Below are 26,457 nucleotides of genomic sequence, written 5' to 3'. Positions count from 1 at the left end.
TCAAGCCTACTGAATTTAGTTCAAACTTCCTTCTGTCCCAGTTTCCATGTTTGAGATTTTAAATTCGATCCCTAATAAGTGATGTGATCTTGGTGCGAAACTGAACTAGAATTCAAAAGAAACGAAATTTAGCTAGTAAATATGACCATAATCACTGCACTTACTAGTCATTGCAATGTGTTTCATTCCTAATTTTCTATTCCCTCTTTGTAAGCATTATCTTCACAAATAATTCTGAACTCATGATTACTTAGATAAAATTGATTAGTTTTTATTGACATGGAACTTGTACATTTCACACATACTTAGTATTTTTTTTTTCTTTCTTTCTTTAGATAATTATTTCAATAATGCATGTTCTATGTATTGATCTTTCATTTGTAAAATGACCCAATGTAACATGAAAGATATTTAATTAAAAAAATTGAGAGAATTTTCGAGCTGCTGAACATAGTTTGGCAACCTAATATTTTTTTAAAAAAATCACAACAATAGGTCTTTTTCTAAATGATCTTTAACCTTATATTTAACAACAGATTTTTCATTTTCTTAGGCTTGAATAAATGATATTTTAATATATGCATATATCGGTTAGAAAAGACCCTTTGCAGTAGATAAGTCGATTGGATTTTCATGTGTTACAATTACAGATTATACATATGTTTCACGCAACTGCATTATTTGAAATACCAGAAAACAAGAGTTTAAAATGATTGTGAATATAATTACTTTTTTTTTCTATTACTTTTCATTTGTTCAAAACAGACACTTCGATGAAATTGGTCATGACATATGAAGTTCAAAGTCTCAGCTGACCGAAGTTGTGGTTTAGCTGCGACACAGGAGGGCTTATTTTGAAAAAATCGTAAAGAACCTGAGCTTTCCTTCCTTCTGTTTCTTTTAGAGCCATTTTTCTGAGAAAACCTTGAATACAGCCCGAAATGTTGGTAAGTGTCACATCATTGACGAAATTTAGGAGGTTGCATTTCTCATCCCAGAAGAAACCGATGCGTTTCTGTTCCAAGTGTGAGTTCAATAACACCAGCATCTGAAATTACAATGAAAAATCACTGCAGTCTTAGTAAAGACCATTTAAAAATTTAAGAGTATATTGAGATGGGGTTACCACAAATTAGGCTGAATTGTCAAGAATTAGGAAGCTCTCTGTGCTGGTTTAGTGACCAGCACGTTCGCCTTTGATGCACGTGGTACCGAATTCAATTCTCGATGTGGGAGAGCACAAAAATTTTAATTTCACTATCATTCATTTTCATTAATCGTCCACCTTCTGTCTCCTAAAAGGCATTATCTAATATGTTAACTTTTACAACAACAACAAAAAAAAAAATCCTTATCAATAACAACTTTTTAAACAAACTGCCCGGATAAAGAGCATGGTGAACATAATGTGTTGATATATATGTACGATAAAAATCAGGATTGATACTTTGACTCCTTCCCCATTGCGATCAAATTAACCTTTATCAACTTTAAATTAAAATGCATTTCCAGTTATTGCACTAAATGAACGTTTACGGGTTTCGTATTACAGTAATTCGAGTCATTGGGTCCTAATTGCATCAATAATATTGTTTGAAAATGAAATGTAATATCATGAAGAAGAAAAAATCATGTGTAATATCCCATTTAGAATGTTTAGAACGTATGTGGTCATAATTACAAATGCAAAATGTATGAGAGAACTATTACCGAATCACCGTTTTTCAGCAAATCGAAATTCCTTCCAACGTGAGGGGTCGTCGGTAGTCTCCCCATTCTTGATTATATTATTTAAAATACGATTACACTATTACACCCTCTCGTGATGACTATTGGCCCAACTCATAGCCGGTAGCATATTGTTAGATGCTCACTCAGTCTGTAATGTATCTATTACTTGTGTATTATTGTCAATTAGTTTAAAGCCAAGTCTTGTCACCACACTACAGATATGTCCAAACTCGCACTTTTTTTACGCAATAATTGGAGGGTGAGAACATGTGCTTTAAGTGGATAGCGAGCAAAAGCCTGAATGCGAGTCTAAGCGATATCTATTGCGGATAAGCAGCTCAACCTCAATCTGTAAACCAATTCAAATGTGAATCTGAATTAGCGCGAGTGAGCCACAATTGTAAAATGGACATCTCTACTATATTGTGCGAATCCAAAGCTGCTGTACGCTATAATACTGGGTTAAGAAATAGTTCATGACCTTTCTTTCTCAAATTTATTTTAAACAAACAAATTAACCAATAATATAATTTCCGTTGTTGCTTACTACTACTCTCCATCGTTCAATAAGTTTTTCGATGACTCGGCAAGAGAAATCTCTCGATCTCGACACAAAAAGAGTTCGTCCAACCAAGCCTTCAATTCCACGTCATTATTGATCAATGTATTGCGCAAAGCGCTCGAAGAGGTGGAGATCTGACGACGTTAAGTGTGTAGAATGAGACAGTGGCTTCCCATTCGAGTTTCTCAATCGCGACTTTGCTCATATTGCTGAAGTGAGAACAGGCATTGTCGTGTTGTAGAAGAACGCCATTTTGCCTATTCGGTCTTTTATACTGAATTTCTTCCTTGAATCAGTGCAATTGTTCAACGTAGAGCTCTACATTGAGTGTTTTGTTGCGCTCAAGCAGTTCGTTATGTCTTCCCTGTCTCATCATACACACAATATAGTCTTTTTGAGGATGAAAATATCTTTTGCTCGCGGAGTCACTTGGTTATCTGCAAGTCTTCTTTTTCTACTTCATATTGACATAAAGATGCCAGTATTCATCGCAAAAGCAATGCGGTTAAGAAAACGTTGTTTGTGAACATGCGTTGAGCGACGTCAAGCGAGTAAACCAGCTACGATTGTGGAGCGTTGTTTCTTGTTTTCGCTCAAAGTTTGACACCCGCGCGTTGTCCACTTTTTGTATGACAATCCATCTGCTCTGCTAATTTTCTGGTCGTTTAACGTGGATTTTCGTGATGAAGGTAATTCAACCGCTCTTCATCGAAGTCAGTTGATCAAGCGGTGTTTGATCCGTCCTTTATGTCAATATTTGCATTTTGAAGCACGAAAACTAACCGCGGGTGGCACCTCTCAACGTAAATTCACATTCTGCTCGTCTGTAAATATTGTAAATTTAACCTGTATCATCACAGAAACCTATGTAAAAATGGAAGTAAAACGTGATCTCATACGTTTCTCCTCTATAACAATCAACACGTTTAGAATGCATGTTGTACTCTCCAAATATCCCCATCATGATAGTGAACAACATACCTGACAGTTGAAAATTCCACTAAAATGAGTATTCACAGGTTGGGGCAGATAGGGGGTTGTAACTATTCTACGCTCTAGTCGACTTTTTTTAGCTACTTTCAAAACTGATATTACTGCATTTTATTTAAACCAGTTCAATACAAGTTGTCGCAAACCACAGCTTTTTAACATTTTTGACAGCGAAATACAAAACTCCTATTCTTTATGTTCAATTTTACAGCCAGAATTCATTTCGGGAGCCGAAGTGTAAATCGTTGATTCCTGGATTATTACTGTGGGAGAACTTTGATACTGGCAGCTGTATGTTAAGTAAATACCTCTTCATGGCTCTGATACGTTCTACCGATAAGAGTTTAGACCAAAGTTTCTTAACCTATGGTACGCGAGCCGCTGTTGGTGGTACGTACGACTTGTGGTGATGCTTTGATGGTGTAAAAGGTTGAGAACCCCTGGTTTAGACGATTTGTAGACTGATGAAAGAGAAGCGTAGTTGCCACACATGGTTACGTGGGCAGTAGAATCATCAGTAATTAGTACGTAAACTGTCAATACCAAATTCATTTCTTGTCTACTATAAACAGTTACTCTTTTGCAATATTCCGATACACCAGTGAATACTTAAATTTGCGTACATACTCCGCAACTTGCTACTTAATTGCAAAAGTAAAAAAACAGAGCCACAAATTAGAAAACAATATAAATTTTAACCCTATTTTTTTCGTTGTCTTTCACATTTTATATATATATAAATCAAAGATTTCAATCCAGAACTTGAAGGTTTTCATTTACAGCTAGAAATAAATTTAAAATGAGAGCAAATTAAAAACGAGAAATTTTCACGGAGAAACACACTAACACTGTTCAAAAGGAACGAACAATGATTTAAAAAAAAAAAAATGATAATATAGATTAATGGTTTAAGAAACCAATTTTATGAAGGATGGACAAATAGGTTTTGTAGCAACTTTGTAGTATTTATTTTAAAAGAAAAAACAAACGTAAAACAAGATAGTTTAATAAAAAAATATATGTAATTTACAGATCTAGTGTGTTAATTTCTATATTTGGTTATACAGTTTGAATGTTTATTTACTACAGAGTCCATATTTCTACACTGAATACTAATAGCTAAAATTACATCAAAGTTGCATACGAATAGCATAAAATTTCACAGTAAATATAGGTAATTAGAATTCAACTTTGTTTCCTGCTAAGCATGTTACAAATCTTTAGTACATTCATCAAGAAGTGTTCCTAACACCCACTAATAGTTTCCCTATAAATAATATTTAAATCTATGAAATACGTCTTGTCAACTATACAACATAATATTTCTGAATGGCGTGTACTTTACTTTATACTCAGCAATTTATGTGTTAAAATAAAACTTCGTTTCCTTAAATTTTACTTTATAACGTACATGCTAATAGAAAGTGACATCAATGATAGAACATGAAAAATGAATACCTATATACGCATATAATCACATGCAAAGTATACGCCATAAAGAAACCGAACTATTTTTTTAAAAAAATAACCAACTTCCTTAAAACTGTTACCGTAGTATGAAAACACTAGAAAGACCTACTATACTGTGCAAATTAATTGGTAGAAGTTTTTTTTTTTTTTTTTTTTTTTTTTTCAGAATTTTAATGAGACTGCCTGTTGTTTGCACTCGGCTTAAACCGTATGTTTATCTGCCTTGATGTTTGACTTTAACCATAAGAATGTATCGGTTCAGACACTTGAACGTGGTATGACTGGTTTCTAACTGATAATAGCCACTTCAGCTTGAGTTATGAGCTTCTGCTCTTTGTAAGATATATGTTGCTTTTCTTTATTTAAAAATGGATATTACTCCAAAGAAACGTGAAAAAAGTAATTATCCTTAAAGAGTACACCTCTATAACAATGAGAAATATCATGTGTGCAATTGGCGTAGGCAAATCAAGTGTATCAAGAAGCCTTCCCTAGTGGCAAGAAAGCTTTCGGCCAATTGGCACGTGCTTGGCTTTTGGCTTTCTACGCTTGTACTTGAAACGCATGCTTTCATACAATCTGCCTTTTGTTGTACTTGCAAGCGATGTTTAGACCCTTCACAGAGCGTCATAGCATCACTGGCCGTTCATTAGCTATTGACTTGACCTGATTTGTAAAATACGTACGTCAAGCTTGAATGAAACATTGAATGCAAGGTTGTCCCCAGCAACTTAGTTACTGGAATCCAGCTCGCGGCATGCTTGCACGTTTTCCAATCAAGCTGGATGCAAGCTTGGCCAACTTGCAATTCAAGCTTACAGCAAGCGGTTTGCAGGTTGTCTCTGATAATAGGGTTACGACATCCAACGTATCTGGCTCACCGACTCCAAAACGGAGACGTAAATATGGAAGAAAAAGAGAAACAACTACACGAACCAATAAAATTCTAATCAGAAATAGCAAAAATAATCCAACACAAATAAGCGAAGACCTTCAAAAAAATATATTGGCTAGTGATTATGATGTTCATTACTCAATTGTACGCCATCTGCTTCTGGAAGCTAAACGAAATGCTGGAAAACTAACGAAAAAAAAGAAAAAGAGCAATACTTGTCTGCTACTATAAAGAAAAATGCTTAGTTTGGGCTAAAAGATGTAAATAATGGACTGCTGGTAAGTGAACGAGGGTGATTTTCAGTGATTTATTTGTACGGGGTTACAAAGCAAATGTCGTTAGACGAAGCAAGTGCTAACCCTTAAGTCATGAACATGTTCAACAAATTGTACACTCCTATGAAACACATGTTTTGTGGCTTTTTCTGAAAAAAAAAGAAAAAAAGAAACTGGAAGCTTAGTTCTTATTGAAGGTATGAATTCGTCCAAGTACTCAGAAATATTACGACGTAAGATCGTTCCATTTTTGCATAACTTTGACGAGAATTTTTAACATGACTTGGTCCCAAGTCACAATTGAAAATTGATCAAGAAATTTATGCTGGAAAATAAAATTAACGTGATTGACTGGCCTGGAAATTCAACAGACTTAAATCCAATCCAAAACTTCTGAAATATTTTGAAGAGAGATTTAGGTAAAATGAACTGTATAACCAAATTACACTTGACAACGAATGCTATACAAATATGGTTCCACGATGATGATAGTCAAAAATATGTGCACTAAATTAATGGAGTCAACATTCACCGACCGATACAGATATATATCAGTGTATATTAAGGCATAGCATGATAAAAAAAGCATTATTTTTTTAAAGAGTTTTTTTTTTTTTTTTTTTTACTTTGTTCCAATTTATTTGTACAGTATAGCATATCTACTTCCTATTAGTGTCTGTGTAATCGGTTTCACACAATTTGGTTATGGTAAGCCTGCAACAGATGGATGTAGTCTGAAGTCGTTGTACAAAACATGTGCGTCGAATCCAACATTAAGTTTTGTTGGATAAATCTTTTACCGAAACGTTGCAGATGGTGTGACCATTATATGCTGATGATGTGCTTTATTAAGAACCTACGTGAATCAATCGTACACCCATGTGGAAGCGAAAATATTAAAGAGGATCCAAAGTCAGAAGTCCCTTGAATGTCAAAGAATGAGGAAAATATAGAGAAACTGTGCACTGATCAAAGCTGATAAAGACATGTAACTACGCAGCGACTATTAGCCATGATTCAGATAAGCAAAGAAAGTTGTACGTTAGACTTAACCAACGATCTGAAAAATGAGAAAAATGTGTGCTTGTTTTGCAAAATGCCTCGCATTTTGACAGAACAGCAAGAAACCAATAGGAAAGAGTGCTGTGAGGACTTAATAGTTAGCGCAGTACACTGATCTTGCTTCTTAAAGAGTATCGTTATGGTAGATGACACCTGGTGTTCACAATGTGACCCAGAAACAAAACACTGTTGTCTGTACAACATTACTTTGCTTAGCATTCAATGGCATTTCTAGATTACCCATCATATTCTTTAAACTTATCAAATACCGATTTTTTTCGTTTTTCCTCAAATTCAAGATGATCATGAAAGGGCATGAAGTTTGCACAGATCGCAAACATTAAATCAAATGCTACCTGTATTTTGCAAACACTTACTGTTAATTATTATTAACAATGTTTCCAAGACCTGTACAAGCGTTGGAGAAAATATATTGCCTCTTGTGGTGATTATTTTCAAGACGATAAACTCACTTTAATGTTAATACTTGTTTCTTTCGAATAAAAAGTTAAATTTCTTTGTGGTCGCACCTTGTTTAAAGCAAAACACATTATCAATTTTATCATCCCAGTTACAAGCATACATACACATAAATAACATTCTACAGGTAACATATATCACAAATGGAATGAAATGTTATTCAAGGTTGCGAAATTTGAAATGCAATCCTCAAATTCCAATTGTATGGAATCACATAGACTCGACGGAGTTATTATGAATATGAAATCTAGATCAATACAATTAGTCGTAATCAAATACGTACGTTAGTAATATATTACACTACTATATATTCCACTATCACAAATATTCATAATTACCAGTTACAGCTTCTCACACCATGATAATTATCATCGTAATTATCATCGATTCACACTCAGCTAGTAAGAATTTAATGACGACTTAAAACACAATTGGAAAAATAATGAATAAAATTTTCAACGAATTCAAAAAGAAAAATCTCCAAAACGAATATTTGTATTAACTTAAAATCCTAAAATAGCGTCATCATTAATATCTACAAATATGACACTTCCACCCAGAATGCAAAAAAGAATTAATAATTAACAATATCTTTATATCACAAAATCACTTTCACATAAAAGAATAAAAACAAAAATATATAAATGGAATTACCTTTGAAATAACTTGTAATATTTTGAATTCCTTTCTTCATATTTTAATACTAGTAACAAGGAATAATGTTGAAAAAGAAAAAAAAAAACTAACTCCAACGATTATTATTATTTTTTCAATCTTGTACGAATATTATTGTTCATATAATTAATTCGTAGTTTAATTCCACAGCTATATACAGTTTTTTTTTTTTTTTCTTTCAATGCGAGATTCAAGTCATATTCACAGCAACATTAAATAAAAGAGAAGAAACAATCTGAAAAACCTTTTAGGCCTATATACTCTGTGCATGCCCACATTTCTATAATTGTTCTCTGCAAGTCAGGGTGTGGCTTCAGTTATACTTCAATTTACTAAAAATCATAAGCAAAGCTGTTTCACATTTTCATTGTCTTTCAGGAAGCCTTCGACATCCGCTTCATAACAGCAGCAACGATGCAGCAAAGTCGCAGTTATCTTCCATATTATCTTCCTCAAAAGTGTCGTTTTTGGTGATTTTATTCCAAGCTGTTGGCAGACCTCCCTGCGAGGAAGAAGTAGCAATGACAGTTCCATTTATTGATCTCATATGACTGTCATGAAATGAACTATTTACTGAAGATATGTCTTTGATTAGATTCTCAGTCTGAATACACGCATCTTGGGTATCGTGCTTGCTATTTTTGTTGCCAATTTCGAATAGTAATTCTGGAGGTACATTACGTACATTACTAAAATATTGTCCGTTTGCTTTCTCAGTCATTGCTTTATTATAACTGCACGACGTAGGTTCTAAGAAGTTTGAAGTAAAATTGTCGGCAGTTGTTGGTACATCTTTTCTATTCGTACCAACTGAGTTTAAGAAGCACAATGATGAACAAAGCTGATCTTCATTGGTCTTACGTGAAATATTTTCCTTCTGTAATGCTGAAAGTAGTTGAACATTTTTGCCACTATCTTTTGATGGTCCTAACGGACGCACGGTGTTACGATTATTGCTACACTTGACTCCTAAACTTTGAGATGATTCGCTACATACATTTGTAAATTTTTTCATACCGTTCTGTTTATCTGCATTATACAATGCACAAAGGATCTCAATATCTTTCCAACTAGAATTATATATGCTTAATCCTTGTTTAGAACTACACTTTTTCTGACTTGCAGAGTCATTTTGTACATGTTTCTCGATATTTAAGCCTGAAAGTTGATTCGTAACATTCTTATATTCATTAGTATTTAATGCAGATGTAAACGTAAATGTTGCGTTTGAACCAGTGGCTTGTTTATATGTGGTTTTCCCGTTTATACGATCCAATGCACCTAATAGCTCTTTAGAAGCATCATTCGACACAATCATGTGACAATATTTTGAGGAAACATTGTTCTTCCCACCTTGATTGGTTAACGAAGACAGCAACGTTTCACTTGCATTAGTACTGACAATAGTTGTTGGTGTACCTTCATCTCTTTTCCCATTACATAGCGCAGACAGCAACTGTGTTCCCACATCACTGTCACTAGCACTGATTACTCCTACTTGCCCTTTACTTCTTCCGTTTTCCAAAGCAGATAACAATACTAAAACCCCATCTAGACGAAACGATTCCGCTCCTAATTTGCTACACATGTTGAGCGCTCTTGACAATAATTGTTGATTTTGAATACTTTCTGTAGCAATACAGTGGTTTGGAAAACCTTTCGAAGGCAGATTATGGTTCAAATTAAGTTTATCAGGTCTGACGGCCTTTGAAACAGTCTGTTGATAATTGACGCTTTTTGAGGTAAGTGACGGTATCGTAGGTTGCGTACACAAGCCTACCTGGGGTCGAGACGGATCCATCTTAAATATGTCGCAAATCAAAAGCTGTTTCTTCATACCCTCTGATTTCTTTTCACCAATTTTATTCATGATCTTCACTATACGATTTCTAATAATGTTTGTAGTATCTGAGTTAACAAAGTGGAGTAAATTAGAATTTGAGTCCCAAAAGAAAGCAATATATTTCTTGTCAAGATACTCCTTCATCCGATTCAGCATCTGCAAGGGAAGGAAAGTAACCATCTCTAAGAAGAATCAGAAATTGAAGTTCTATCAATATATTAGCAAATTTTTCAGCTACAGCACTTCATTGGTGTTTTCAGGGTCAATGCTATAATTAAAACTAATCAATACACTTTTTAAATCACAGTTTAAGACAGATAAAAGAAAAAAAAAGCTACTAGCATTAAATTGCAACTTTTATATGTATAAGTTCACAGCCTTCCACATTTAAATTTCTCACCTCTTTAAGTGTACAATAATGTATTCCCTGTGTTTAATTTCTATATAGCCTTCGATTAAATATAAACTTTTGGTCCGGATATGTGACTACAGCCATACTAGTTTGCTACGAAGCAGGCCAACCCGAGTATTTGAGTATCGTTCTCAAAACAAAAAAAAAAAAAAAAAAAAAAAATCTATACTGTACAATTATAAATATTAATGCACGTTTTAATTGAAACAATAACAAGTCTGACGTCACACGACTCACTCTGGCAAGGAATAGGAGGACGTGTCTCCCTTTTTCTTGCAATGAATAATGCGTTCAGTGTAAACAATATGAATGTTGTAAATTTTTATTTGTTCCTAACAAGGAACATCACCCAATTGTCCGGCTCCGATTTCATTTTATTTTTCCGATAGAGGACATATATTCATTATTTGTGATGGCAGAAATGTTTGCCATGGTGCATGTTTTCTATTTGTCTATAATTTTTAAGAGTTGTGATGTGGTTATTAGAGAAAGTCCCTCACTACCCTTTGTAAACTGAATGTTAATGAAAGAACAACCATGTAGTTACATATAAGGCCTAGGAGGAAGTCGTATGGTAGGTATGACCTTGACCGCAGCCATCTTGAAATCCACCATTTTGAATTAAGGTCAAGTTTTTTTAATGGGAATTGGGTAATATGGTACATAATGTCGGGCTAGAATTTAATCAGGAAAACAATGGTGAAGTTAGTTTTAAGATACGCCCATTTGGGGAAAAGTTACAGGCATATTAATTGTTTATACTTACTACGTGCGTCTTACCTCTGTTTGTAACCCGCGTATTAATGATAATAAGTGGATAAAAGCTTCCGTGATATATATTATGCCTAGAGGGAAGTGATACGGTAATTGTATCCTTGACGGCAGCCATCTTGAAATCCGCCATTTTGAATTAAAGTGAAGTTTTCAAAAATTAAAACCATAGCATGACACACCTCATTTTAATAGTAAATTTTTCCAAAAAGTCAATGGTATGCTTATTTTTGTTCTATGGTTAACCAGTATGAATTTAGGACTGCTTTAATGTGCACCAAATGTCCATTATTCGATCTTTCAAATTGGCAACACTTTTATTTTTCACCGCATGTTTTAAGATTCCAACTGGCACTTTGCAATTGTTACCATGGTTCATGTTTTCTAAACTTATTACTTTTTTTAAGAGTTGTGGCTGATTCGAAATGATTGAGCTGTGGCTACGATTTCTCCACAACAATTTCGAGCCTCGATTATAGTGTACATCGAGCCAGACATAATCTGCTTGAGAAAAAAAACGCTAATCAGTTTATAAGGCTAACCGAAGATGACGATTTAGAAAACATAGAAAGCCATGATAATGACAACTCATCTGACAATGACAGTAAATAAAGGTAAGATAAATAAGAATATAACACATTAAAAAGAAAAAGAAACGCATACGTCTATCACTCATTGCATATAGTACTTCTGTCATTGTTACTAGTACGTGGTACACGTCTGGTGATGACCTTGCACGCTCGGAATATTGTTTTTATAACGCTTCCTGCTGTAGCCAACCCGTTTCCCTGCGCGCTAGCACACGGGGATATGAAAAATCTGGCGGTTTCGAGTGTACGGTTCCTTAACACCGAGTTTCAGTAACATCATAGGTTTCCTAATAAGTTCCCCAACAAAGTATTTGCCGTCCAAGTTCGTTTGTTAATACTACAGTAAAATAAACTGTATTAAATTTTGAAACTAGCTTAAAAGTGGGTAAATTAATATATGATTAAAGAAAATATGGATTTTGTAACTATAAACGAAGAACTATAAATGCGTGAAAAAAAATTACACACACAATCCATAATAATAGACTCACACCTAAAAGGGTAGGTAGATGCTTCCGAAGATTCATTTGTTTCTACACATAGGACACTAGTAAACACATTATTATTATTATTATTATTATTATTATTATTATTATTTGAACGCAAAGTTATCAACTACTAACGTCACAGCTAAGAATAAATTTCCTAATTAACCAGCTGTAATGCACATAACTTCCAAGTGCAAATACTAAAAACAGAGTTGCCATTAGAATATCTGGATAATCTTCTACCTCGAAGATCAAAATAAATTGTCTAGTCTAACACGGTTTCAAGCTAAATCGATTGCTAGAACGCTCCTTTTCATTTTATTCAGAAGAAAGTAAAAGAACCTTAAAATGAACACAAAAGAAGATCAATCTAGGATCACGATACAGCATGTCACATGCACCAGGATCTACTGCATTCTCTTGGCCTTGGAGAGTTAGCAAATAGATTTCTTGCATAGCGATTGTCCCAGGATAACTTCGACACAGTTATTATAAAAGCAAATCAAGAAATCTTGAAAGTTATTATTATGTAACTTACATACCGTAATATACCGCAGAATTGTTTCAATTGATCGCTGGTATAATCACTTATGTTTATCACCTGATTAACTTTATCTATTAACTATCACGTAAGCATTCCTTTGTATTTTACTTAACCACAACTGGCGCTGTGCTTCTATTTTCAATCCTACTCAGATGTCGAAATTAGTTATTTTGCTTCCAAACAACTTACCTGACAAAACAGTTTTCCCATTGGTGTTTTCCATTGCTCAACGTTTTTGTTCTTCTTGTATTCTAATAGGAACACCGTTTCTATGTAGTAACTGGCAAGTTTGTCCCACTTATATGTGTCACGCAATTTCTGAAACATACACATGAATATCTTTATTTTTTTATTGTCCTTCAGCGATAAATATTGATATGTTTAAAAAAAACGTATGAAGGGACCAGTAAAAATTTCGAGTATTCCAACTAAAATTTCTTTCTATTGATAGAAAAGAAAACATGTTAAAATCATTGAAAAAATTAAATCCGTACAAATGCGAGTATACTTTTAAAAATATATCGTATACCTATTATTATGTGCAATTAATATCTTATATATAAAAATGTTTGTTTTTCCGGTACATAAATCCAAATGGTTGGTCTGGCATAGTTCTAAGTACCTGTATCGAAGAGACTGTAGGATACGCATGTGAAACTCGCGGACCGCATGCGGCCCATGACTGATTTTTATTCGGAGAAAATAATATGTCTATATATATATATATATATATATATATATATATATAGGGTGTTTCAAAAAACACCGACAACGTTTGGGAAATGATTCGAGACACCGAGATAAGACAAAAAGTATAAACCAAGCTGGGTGCGCAAACGCTTCCTTTCGGAGTTATAGGCTGCCGAAAACATGAATAAATGAACTTTAAAGATCCATAGCTCCAAGACTATGGGATCTACTCTAGTCGGGTCAATACTTAACTTAATATGTGTCCTATCCAAAAATCCATATTCAGAATCCTGCGGTACTTCCGGAACATTTTTATAGAGTTGGTAGTTGGTGAGTACTTCAAATTATATGCCGGTAGCGGAACTCCCTGTATAAAAATTGTTGTGGAAATACCTCAGAATTCTAAAACATGTATCTTTGGGTAGGACACATATTAGTTCCTAAGTGAAGTCTTCACCCGACTACGGTAGGTAGGTTCCTTAGTTTTGGAGCTATGGACCTTAAAAGTTCATTGTTTTCATGTTTTCGGCAGCCAATAACTCCGAAAGGAACCATTTGTGCATTCAGGTTGGTCTATACTTTTTGTCTTATCTTGCTGTGAGGAATCACCTTTCAAACGTTGTCGGTGTTGTTTTGAAATACCCTGGATATATATATATACAAGGAAAAATATAACTATATTAAACATGAATGGTCAGGTATAAACATTTGAATGCGAATTATTACTCTGGAAGAAACGTTTAAAAACGAGAACTTGACACACTTCTCAACTTGTACTAAGTACAAAACAAGTTCAAGGAAGTCTGTTTTAAACGAAACGTAAGCCGAAAAAATGTTCATGTTTGAAGGCTAAATTCCAACAAAGATTCTGGGATGTCAGATCTATCGAAAATAAGCTCTCCCTGTTTTCTTTCCTTTCACGAACCGACGTTGAGAAAGCAAACGCAGTACGACTCAGTTCAAAAAGCAATAATCCAGTGAAGTGGTTATCCCTAAATTTTACAAATACGACACTTGCGTGAGCCGTTCTCAGAAACCATCAAATTTGCATCGTACATGGTTTTCATGTTCGATGTATCAATGTAAACTACTTTTCTCACTTGAGATCCACATTAAGACATTCCTGTGGCCTCTGTTCGTAGTGCGTGCACCATGTCTCCGGACATTGGAAGTTGATTGCAGGAGAAAGATGTCCAACGTTGGGAACGAAATAATAGGAGGTATCGTTTCCATCTATCACCCTAATTTCCTTATGTTCCTTTTTTTTTTTTTTTTTTTAAAGAACTACAACATTAAGTAAGATTTTGTATTTACTACAACATTAAGTAAGATTTTGTATTTACTCACTATATATTTTTTATTTTTAATTATTTTATTTATTTATTTATTTATTTATTTATTGCAGCCCGGTACTGTTCTATACTGATGATTATTTGGCTTACTTGAGGTACTGAGTTTGGCATATCTCCTATAGACTATTTAGAAATTTTGACGCGCATGCTAAGGGTTAAAGAGGGACTTCAAAGGGAAAGAGGTAGTTTAAAATTTCTGCCAAAATTAAGAGTGTCTCACCAGTTCCTCATGTTAGGAAGATGAAACAGTGTGCAAACTCATTTTTAAAGACAAGTTGATGTACACATGTAACTTAAAATTTGAAAAGGTCGCTTAGAGCCAAATAATCAAAGGAAGGGGGTGACTATAAAAATAATCGAAAACATCCGACATTAGTGTCGAATCCATAACTTTGGGGTAGATGAGATGAATAGCGGCACATAAATAAGTATGATATCGATACTAATATACCGTGTGGGACATTGTGAAACTGGAGCAGTGATTTCTGAACTGACAAGACACAAAAAAAGACAGAACACCGTTTGGCAGATGATGAGAGGTCAGGAAGATATTTCACAAGCTTAACGATATCTACATATACGAAAACACATCGGCAGCTTGTGCATTAGCATCGTCAGAACATTATGAAGAATATTGCTGCAATTCTGAATGTTCATACGGAACAATATGGTCAATTCTTACGCGTGATTCGAATACGAATCATGTTGTTATAAAGTTCTCGTCCACGCTTCTGTGCTGAATTTTGTCAAGGGCTTCAGCAACGTCCCATGTCAAAGGTCATCATTAAATACGAGAATTGAATCTACTTGTACGATTCAGACAGTATATATATTGGTGTTTTATTTAAATGATATCGCATCGTAATTTGCTACACAAAATCATACGAACTTGATGCAAACGAAATATTGGATCAGAAAATGCGATGTTTTTACGATCATAATTCAATATCGAAATGATCTACTTTTGCAACAAGAAACAGTTGTCATCATCATCTTTCCTTCACGACAGAATGACTCTCTTTTAATGTTACATATAGTTAAAATTCAGTGATAAATGATTCCGCAAAAATCAGGTGTTTTCTCTAGGGGTCTTTTAGGTTTTCAATGATACAAATCAATCTACTACGGACCATATATCATATTACTGAAGTTGAGTTGATTTTGAGTTTAACATCCGTTTTAGAAGCGAGGTTATATGAGACGGGACCTAATGATTAACGTGGAATCCGAACCACATGAGCTCCCGCCGGGAATCGAACCAGGGTCTCCCACGCCAAAAGCGCATACGCTAACCGCTTAGCCACAAAGAAGCTTATCATATTACTGGAGACTGCCTATACAGCTGATCATAAAGGTATCTTGTGCACATTGATATTCCTCCTTGGCGTTGAGCTCATTTGGAAATAAAGCTCCTCAATACCTTTTAAGATGCAAGGCTCTAGTACATGTTTCGAAAACTAAAATCATTACCAAAATTACGGAACTTTAGCTGTACTCCCTTTTCTGTTCCTTCGTCTTTTCATAGTTGTTTCAAGTTCTGGTAAAATAACTCGTCCTCCACTGAGACATTGCCGTAGAATGAAATTAAACATTTTCACAACATTCCACAAACTAGAATATTCTTGTTTCTTTGACATTACCATTGCAAACAAATCATCTAACCTGATGCTGCTCATCTCCTCTTCGTAGTCTCTGAAGTCATGAGACCCCTGAATTTCAGTACAGAAAGACATAAATTGACTCTATGCTTTCTCAGCTATAGAATCAGATATTTTGTTATGCTCATGCAGAGTTTGTAGGATGCGTTTCATCCTAGTCTGAGCAAGTTCTAGATTGTTCTTTTGTAGCCTGAGTTCAAAGCTGACAGAGCACGTACCAGTTTGTACTTCAGAGGGCTCTTTTCCTTAATCTTATTGATTGTGCCGAGCACAAACTTTCGACAGTCAAGCCTGAGAACTAGTTTATCTTTATCTAATGCTTCCAGTTCTTTCAGTAGTTTTTCTGTCTTAAAACCGATATCCACGAAGATCACAAGACATACTTCGATATCTGCTTTTACATGATCAATCATCCCTCTCTTTGTCTCACACAAAGTACCTCACTCCCTCAGCACGAAGTAGCAGCACTACATCACTATCATCACGCGAATGCTGTATCATTGTGGTCCTCTTCACATGTTAATCTGTACAACTGAGTGAGGAATCAATGTTAGATCGAAAAAAAGAATGCAGATTTACGTTCCCTGACTTTCCATGACATTTTACGCAAAATACATGATTTCCCTGATATGTTTTATTTCCCTGACTTTCCCTGATTTTCCACAATATGGGAACCCTGTACATAATAATAGTAATAGTAACCAATAATACCGAAAATTTGATGCAAAACTTACAAACTGCTACTGAAATTTAAATTTGTTTAGCAGCTTGCTACCCAAAAACCAACCTATATATATATATATATATATATATATATATATATATATATATATATATATATATATATAGGGTGTTAATGAACTACACTGACAAAAGAAAAAAAGTTCATATGGGCCTATGGCGAAAAGTGCATAGTTTCAGAGCTAGGGCTGTTCAAAATTGCGAAAAAGCTAAATTTCAACAGGCCCTATTTCGAATTCCAGAAACTGTGGATGGTGGTCCTTATCAACATAAAGGAAGCTAAGCATACACAATCCCAAAATGCATATTTCATCAATTTTCAATAAGTGTACAGGGTATTCCCTACAGGGTGTAATTCGCAGATATGTCTCAATAGAATTTTTAGATATACCCTGATTTCAAGGAGGGTCCAAACTTGGCAGGAGGTAAGCCTTGACAACATTGGACATCCAATACTTCGGAGGGAAGTCGGAAGTGTTAGGAACCGTCAGCTCCATGTTCTTTTATGTTCGGAATAACGTGTGATGGGATGTATTTCGTCATGGTATATTTCACGTTTTCTTCACTTATAAGTGTGAAAGAAAACATCACAGCATGCGTTTTCCCGAGTACAAGAGACCATGCTGCTGACGATCCTTAACACTTCCGACACTGTGCCAAATGATTCCGTGTTCACTGCTATCAAGGCTGATCATCTGCCTACTTTGAACCAATCATAAAATCAGAGCATATCTCATAATTCGGTTGATGGCTGTCTGGGAATTTCACCCTGCAGGGAATACTCTGTACATCAATTGAACATCAATGGAATATGCATTTCTAGATTGCGTATTCGTGACTTCCTTTATGCTGATAAGAACCACCATCCGCTGTCTCTCGAATTTGAAATAGGACCTCTTGAATTTTGGCTTTTTCGCGATTTTGTACAGCCCTAGCTCTGAAACTATGCATTATGAGTTTGCCTACAAATGTCATACTATGAACGCCAAGACCTACTACACTGATTATGGGGAGATCACTCGGTGAAAACGACCTGAATTGTTCTGAAACTATGCATTATGAGTTTGCCTACAAATATCATACTATGAACGCCAAGACCTACTACACTGATTATGGGGAGATCACTCGGTGAAAACGACCTAAATTGTTCTATGTTGGCAATTATGACAATGCACTTTTCACCGAGACCATGTAGTGTGCAAGTTTCTCACTCATAACAGCACTATCATTCTTGTGCAACCCCTCCACTCACCAAATGTAATCTCATGCAGCTTCTTCCTTTTGTTGCAGATGAAACTGAAGCTAAAGTTCGCCGTGGAGAGCGTGAAAGAGATCCAATGGGAATTATAAAAATTCTTTGGTACGCTTCAGAAAATGACTTCCGACATGCCGTTTGACAGTTGCAACAGCAAGAAAGATGTGACTGCACTAAGGGTCTATTTTAAAAGAGACACTATCCCACCTTAAATCAAGTAATTTCATTCTATACTATACATTCAGTGTCGAAATTTTTGATACATCCTCGTATATGCATCTCAAAAAATTCTCAACTCGACATTTTGTATTCGGACCTGGCTAAGGTTTTTGATTCCCTTCCACACCATCTTTTTATATACAAACTCAGTTCTAGATTCAATACATGGTAAATTACTTAGTCCACTAGAAAACTATCTCAGTAATAGGACACAACGAGTTTCAGGTTACTTTTCAGACTTTATTCCCGTAACTTCTGGAATTCCTCAAGGCAGTGTTCTGGGTCCACTTCTATTCCTATTATACATGGACGATCTGCCTTCTTTGTTCACAAACAGTTCTAAGCATATCCTTCTTTCGCTGATGTTTGCAAATTCTACAGACAAGTTCAATATGAGTACGACGTTCTTGCTCTTCAGTATGATGCTTCAATCTTTCTCAACTGGTGTAACTCTTGGAAACTTAGCTTAAATACCGAAAAATGTGCTTCTCTTACGATCTTTACTTTAAAAAAAAACTATAAACCACATTTACAAAATTGGTCATAAGAACATAAATCCTGTTTCCTCTTTCAGAGATCTTGGTGTTATTATTGACAGTAAGCTTACTTTCGCAGATCATATAAGCAAAATATCTTGTACTGCTATGAGAAAACTGAGACTCCTATATCGCTTCACTGACATAAAAAAACCTAATTCCTTAAGTTTTTTCTATAAGTCATATGTTGCTCCCACTATTGAGTACTGTTCTGTTATCTGGTCTAGGCCTGCCCTACGCATTTAAAATAAATAAATTCTATAATTAATTTATTTTTAGCCATTGTAACCTATCGAGTACCTCACCTCCGAACACTTCCAAAAAATGACGTTCTAAATTCCCTCAATATCAAACCTCCCCTAGTAAGAAACAAAATTTCTGATCTAATATTTCTGCATAAAATTGTAAATGGCCATATATCATGTGAACAGTTATTAAGTCAGATCAATTTTCGCGTACCCGCTAGAACAACATGGTCGAGCGGCGAGGGTAAATATTGACCATAGGTCTCTTCTAAATCGAATTATCAGTACTTATAATCAGTTGCCAGAAACTGTAGACGTTTTTTTTCAAATGAGTACACATTCAGATCCTCTATAAATAAGCTATTTTTGTAATGTTGCTGTTGTGCTGTACCATCTTGAGCTCAAATTGTTATTCAATTGTTATTATCAAAATGTTAAAATGTTTCAGTGTAAAATGGCTTAGTGCTGTATCTGAAACCTATTATAAATAAATAAATATATTTCAAAGAAAGAAACAAAGAAAGGAAGGTGCAATACTTACTTTGAACAGTTTTATGATTGGCTTCATGTGAAGTAAGCCATTGATTATATCCTTCTCGTGGTCATAGAAGGACAATCTCCAGAAAATGTCTTCCAATTCCTTTCCATCTTTTGCCTTTTGGGCCTTAGGGACTGCATACCACGCCCGCGTTTTCAGCTTAAATTAGAACAACACATAATTTTGAAGTGACAAATGAATTAAAATACTGAACACATATATCGAACATTCACACATAATGAAGTTCTAGTTTCGTGATTTTAATTCAGTGAGTAATAATGATATCAATTACGAAACAATATACAGATGGTTATCAAAATAATAGAAAATGCAGCTGAAGAAAGTACAACTTATGTGATTAATGTGACGTTGGACTACATTTCGGCCTTAGAATAGCTCTGATGCGATGTGAAATGTCGCAGAGGTAGTGAATGATAGGAAGTAGAATATTAGACAATTCTGTACGCAGTGCATCATTCAGTTCTTTAAGAGCGATGGATTCGTGGATTCGTATTTCCAGTTCTTTAAGAGAAATCTGCGATGGATTCGTATTTCCAGAACGTACAACAGATATTCAATTATGTGCAAGTCCGGAGATTGGATAAGCCAAAGGAGGTATTCCAACCTCATCCTGATAATCTTCCAGGCACGCAGTAACCGCTCCTGCTGTGTGAGTAACCAGTTTATCATCCTGAAATATGGCCTCATTGCCTGGAAACAGCATCTGAACCGTAGGATGCACATATCCCCTAAAATGGCAGCAGAATGACCGTGACGCAACCGATAAGCGTTAGCATAAGCCCTGCTAAAAACCAGGATATTGAGGTCCGCAGCATCACAGAGGTTGTTTCATGACTGAGGGATGACACAGCGGATCAAATGCTTTGAGCTACATGTAAACACGGCCCGTGGCTTGAAATAAGGTGAGCGATAAATCCTACCATATCACAGTTATCAGCGGTTCATGTCGCACGTTCATGGCACCATTGGAGTCATGTTAGAGCGTTATGGTCCCTTATCAGCGGTTTCTCCCGTATAACCTGACGCCATATATTCCTGTCATGTAACTCACGGCAAACTTTGTCACCTAGACTATGGGAGGCGTCACTTTAGTATCTCCGTCACTTGCAGCGCAGTCGTATGATGATTCTGAGTGACAATATCCGGTTTAATGATCGGCGAAATCTATAATTAGGGTTGTCTTCCGATGACTGTTTCTTTTCGTCGATGTGGTTTTGCTGTCAGTTTTGGAGGCAATGAACATTTTAGACACTGTCCCTCGCGACACATGTAATACACCACTTTCGTCACACTCGCACCACATAACCAAAATGCTCTGCTTAGAAATTAGAAGTCGCGTATTTTACACTAACATCGTTTACTCAGTTCATGACACATTGTTGTTCTACTGCTCCTCACGTAGTACGGAGTTTGCTCTAACGTCCCACCACAACCTGGCGCTACGGTCGCCACTGACCGTTACCAATCCAGATTCAGTTTATTTTCAACTCCAGATATTTCTATTGTTTTGATAATTATCTATATATTTCCTATATACTTTTCCGAATGTTCACAGTATTTTGAATCCTATGCTCAATATTACCTGGTAAAAATCAGTATGTTCTCATGACACAATTTGCTAGCAGAGAATTGAACTATTTTCCTTTCTTATACAGTCCATTAACTCTCTCTCAAGTATTTTTTTTTTTTCCTCTCGGGGTAACCGTAAAATTACCGTAGCACCTATTTTGTTCTTCATAGGATGCATGGAAGTAATATAACTGCGAAAGGAACTAAACTAACGCACGATTGTAACCGTTAATTTCAGGAAATCGTATAAATAGTTATCAATGCCGAAATTTCAATGAGAACTCCACTTTCGTCAGCAGTATATTTATTTACGCAAACACATACTGCTGTTTCAATCATATTTCGTGGCTTGGTTAAGCCTCACCTATATTACAATAATCTGGAAACTAAATACATAAACCATACCTGGGGAGCAGCAAATATATTAATATTTATGTTCCAATCACTTATTAGGGTTTCAGTTGTATTATGTAAAAGATTTTCTCAACTATCAATCTCAGAATTCTAGTTGAAGATCTATTAAGTTAAAAGGATAATCAGAGAATGTAATGTTTTTCCATGAAGCCAGAATAATGAGAACACCCTCTTTGGCATTGTATAAAGATTTTAGTTTCCAGTACTATAATCATGCCACTGTATGAATTGTCCTCCAATCACGTAGCAGTTGAATCTAAAGCAGAAGAAAGCGCCAAACGGCGCGCTTGTCGCTGACGAATGATTACTTCATGCCCTTGAACACACTCGGCTGTTACCACATCACGGCAATAGGCAAAAACAGTATGGCCGTAATTGATTGGGGAAGATTTAGAGGTGTGTGTGCTAAATTGCAACACAGCATTAGTTCCACGCGCTTTCAGGTCAGCGAGGTACACACGTGGACTCGATCAGGCCGGCAGTTACAGCGGGAGTAGTATAGTAAACAAATACACGATAAAAGTGTGTCATGATAGGAAAAGAGATTACAAAACAGGGCAATTCTGTATCTAGGATACAGAATATTTAGCAACTCTGTACAAGAAACTTCTTTCAGAGTTTTCGTTTTGATTTACAAATATAGAGCAGGTGGTGTAGTTCTTTACCTACCTGAGTTTTGTAGTTTTCTGTATTTTGTAAGCCATTCCAAAAAAAAAAAAAAAAAAAAAAAAAAAGTAAATATGTTCTTAAATTTCAAATTTTGGCTTTTTTCTGCTTGAAGTTTCTCCTTTAGAACAGAATGCCCACGTCATTCACGAATAAGCAATTCAATCTCGAAGTCTCAACGACATATAGTCAGAAAGTAGACAAAATAAGGAACTCACGATTTACAGCGACATACAGTCATGGGCGGAGCTATAGGTGGCATTGCCCCCAACTATTTGACAAAAAATAAAAATGCCACCTATAAGATGGCCACCTACCAAAACCCGTCAAAATTTGAAAGACCGACTAAGAGGTCTGCCCCCTCTCCAGCAGAAAACCTAACTCCGCGCATGCGTACAGTGTATAGGCCTAAGGGCTATAATAAAGGAATGTCACCTATAAGAACCCTAGTTTAAATTGAGTGCGTGAAAATATCTGGAACTGTCTACGATTTTCCTGTTTACAGAATCACAACATTTAGTCATCTATACACAGGATCAGTTCAGAAAAGTTGAATCAAATGAAGCTGTAGCTTGAAAATGCTATTATTTGAAAGAAATTAAACCTTACTGCTCTCACAGATACAAAGACATATATCTCGACAAAACTAGTTATGATTGTGTCGACAAAACTACTTGGCGAATAAAGAAAGATCCTACGATTGTAAAAATTGCATGATTGAAAGTTCAGATAAGAAAAGGGGAAAGGACTGTGATTTTGCATCATAGTAGACAATTGATTTCGTGAAACATACTTTATATATAACATTAAAAAAAAAGAAGAATTGTGTTCCTGCCGATTATCATTGTAGAAATATGTGAATGCTAGTTTCAGAACTTCGTATCTGGTAAAAGTTTTAATTTGGTGCTAAGTCCGATAACGATAGCTGCATGTGGTACAGAGTTATACTACTGACGTAATGCGGACATTTTTTCTTTTCAACATGTCAGTGGATTCTATTATATTTATGCCTTAGTTCATTTAACATTTTTCATTACTCGTTTTTCTTATTATACAACTCAAGCATTTTGTAATGACAGTTCTGTATACAATAATAAAATGATTTTAAAAGTTCTTACATTCCTCAATGGCTTTTGCTGAAAGGAACAAGATATGGTGTCCACTTTCGTTAACGAAAAATTGTGGCAATATTGTCCCCCTGCACGGGAAGAAAGTATGTTGTAGGTACTTCTGGTTATGCTTGCAAAAGGGGCTCCTTCTGATGAAGGGTACAGAGAAAGGCCCTTTAAATCTGTCCCTGGCTTTAAATGGTCTTGGTACGCATAAGTAAAAGCTTATTGCGTTTTACAAATTTAATTTGATCAATAATATTTTTTTTTTCTGGAAAAGCGATCTTCACAGTGTCTCCACGTGAAAATTCAAACTAAACCCAAGATGGTTAACATTAAGACGGTAGCTGGTACTGAGTATGTATTCATAACATTTCCTTCCATCCATATTGCTGATCTCTGCAGTCACTTCTAGCGTTCACTTTCATCAGTTAAATCATCCGGTCGAAATTTTTGAAACGCTTTATTTATATCGTTACATGACTTCGCTAATTCTAGGTAGCTTATATCAAAATTCGTAAAGGATCACCTCTGTTTCCTACCGTTTCATTTTAGCACAGTACTACTACGTCAGTATAAACAGTGTTCCGGAAAGAAAGTGAACACTGGACATGGTGGTTTACTGGTAGAGAACGTACCTCTGCTACTAGAATCTCTAGTTCGATTGCAGGCTAGGTGAGTTTGCGTTGTGCAAAATCGTGTCCGTGAAATTTTCTCGGCCTTCTCCCGTTTCTTCTCATATTTTATTTCCACCAATTCCTTTATAATTATAGAGTTTCACTAATCACTCGCCTCCTTTAGCTTGTAAGACATAGAAGTAGAATACAAAACTGTAAGATTTTCGGGAAGAATCGGTAAACTTATACATGACTGTGTTAAGTAATCGTAACACTCATATAATCTTGTAGACAAAACTTGTAATTGGTAGTAATCTTTTACTTATTTCGTGTAATAAAATTAATTCCGCAAAAAGTTAATCTGAAATGCTTAAATTCCGTATTATTCAACTGAAAGTAATACGACAAATAAGAATTTTCAGATTTCACTTACTACATCTTTGCATGGTACAAAGTTGAGTTCGGAAAGTTGGAGCACTGGTTTTGGTGGCCATTGCTGTGAGGTGAAGTCTATTACTGGAACCAAATCCACAGAAATGATTCGATTTCTTTGTGGAGTACGAATCTTCAGAGTGTATGCTGGTCCAGATCCAGAACGTATGATCTGCAATTAAATCAGAAAATAACACAAAAATATAAATTAGATTAATGCTTGTACGTAACGTTTTTAAATACGTCCCGTAATAGGAGCGCAAACTGTGATAAGTTAAACAGCAACGATACATTTACTACTAGTACTACTAGTAGTACTAGTACATTATAAATGATTCATCGGGTTTTAAAGTGAAATATATAGAAAACTACTCGTACAATACATTTGTGCTAATGATGAAATGGAAGAACACATTAGAAAGCTTAATCATAGATGAAATAGTTAAATTTCTTACTTTCGTAATCCTGGTTCATGGTGATAAATGGCAGCACAAGCCTAGTTTCTAAAATGGTGTCTATGCAACAGAAAGCTTTCTGTGTGTCGGAATATGAGAAGTATTTTTCCGTTGTTACCGTACAGTGTGTATTCCAGAGACAGTTTGCTACTGCAGTAAGCTCCAGGATCGCGTTACAACTGCATTTACGACCATTAGTAGGGAGATGCTAGGACGAGCTAGACTATCGCGTAGATGTGTATCGATTATACATCTTTTAATACAGCTGATTCAAACCCAATGAATCATTCATAATCATCCTGTATTATTATTTATTATTGTGAAGTTTGAGAATATGTTTACAATGAATATTGCTAGGTGATGCAAAGGATCCAAAATTACCCTAGGATGCAAGCTAATAAAAATTACACTGCAGTTATTAATATGAAGATCATTTTTGTACCAAGCAGAACTGTTGACGGTACAACTTCTACAGACTTATAAATGGGCAAACGTTCACATTGAACTGGGTGATACCTGGTTAATTCTTTTATACCAATGTCATTATTTCCGACTTTCAGTACATAATTTACTTACTTTTCAAATTCCCTTTCGCTTCTCAGTTAACACATCCTCACATTGAAGATAAAACCGGGAGCAAAAGGGGTCGACACAGTCAACACATGTTCTCCCGTTGGGAATCAGAACCATGAGCAAAGGAATCCACACATGTGCGCTCATTGGACATCAAAACCAGGACAAAACGATCAACATGTACGCACCAGTTGGGGAACAAAATTGGAAGCAAAGGAATTAGTATATACTTTCGATGAAGATAGAAGCCGGGAGCAACTCGGCCAAGACATATTCTCCCACTGGGAATCAGAAACGGAAGCAAAGGGATGCAGAAGAGCCCCTATGTATGCCCATTGGAGATCAAAACTGGGGGCAAAGGGTTTAATATATGCTCTCATTGTGGACGAAAACCTCGAGTAAAGGGACAAACACATGGTTTCTTGTTGGGAATCAAGAAGCAGTAGCAAAGAACTCAATACATATACTCCCATTGCCCACAGAAACCGGAAGAAAAAGTTATCAAACATGCTTCCATTGGGGATCAAAACTGGAAGCAAATAGGTTAACATGTGCTCTCATTTGGGATCGAAAATGGTA

General features: G+C 35.5%; 1 protein-coding gene across 2 annotated transcripts in view; it reads right to left on the bottom strand.

Annotated features, from left to right (window-relative positions):
- Positions 1 to 246: 246 nt before the first annotated feature.
- LOC145694676 (cyclic GMP-AMP synthase-like receptor) overlaps positions 247 to 26,457 on the bottom strand; it is a 63,704-nt gene continuing 37,493 nt past the window's right edge. The window contains exons 5-8 of one of the 2 annotated variants that reach the window (XM_081771172.1): positions 24,852 to 25,022; positions 20,026 to 20,181; positions 12,978 to 13,106; positions 247 to 1,048 (exon numbers count right to left, since the gene is read on the bottom strand). In XM_081771172.1, the coding sequence (XP_081627298.1) occupies positions 800 to 1,048; positions 12,978 to 13,106; positions 20,026 to 20,181; positions 24,852 to 25,022 (705 nt within the window). In that variant the 3' untranslated portion in view covers positions 247 to 799. Of the gene's footprint in view, positions 1,049 to 4,273; positions 10,140 to 12,977; positions 13,107 to 20,025; positions 20,182 to 24,851; positions 25,023 to 26,457 lie in introns of those variants that run through there. The other variant, XM_081771171.1, reaches the window with a different exon arrangement.

Source organism: Thermobia domestica, chromosome 9 (assembly GCF_964235325.1).
Source record: "Thermobia domestica chromosome 9, izTheDome1.hap1.1, whole genome shotgun sequence".
Taxonomy (NCBI): Eukaryota; Metazoa; Arthropoda; class Insecta; order Zygentoma; family Lepismatidae; genus Thermobia; species Thermobia domestica.
This window is presented reverse-complemented; position numbering and strand designations above follow the sequence as displayed.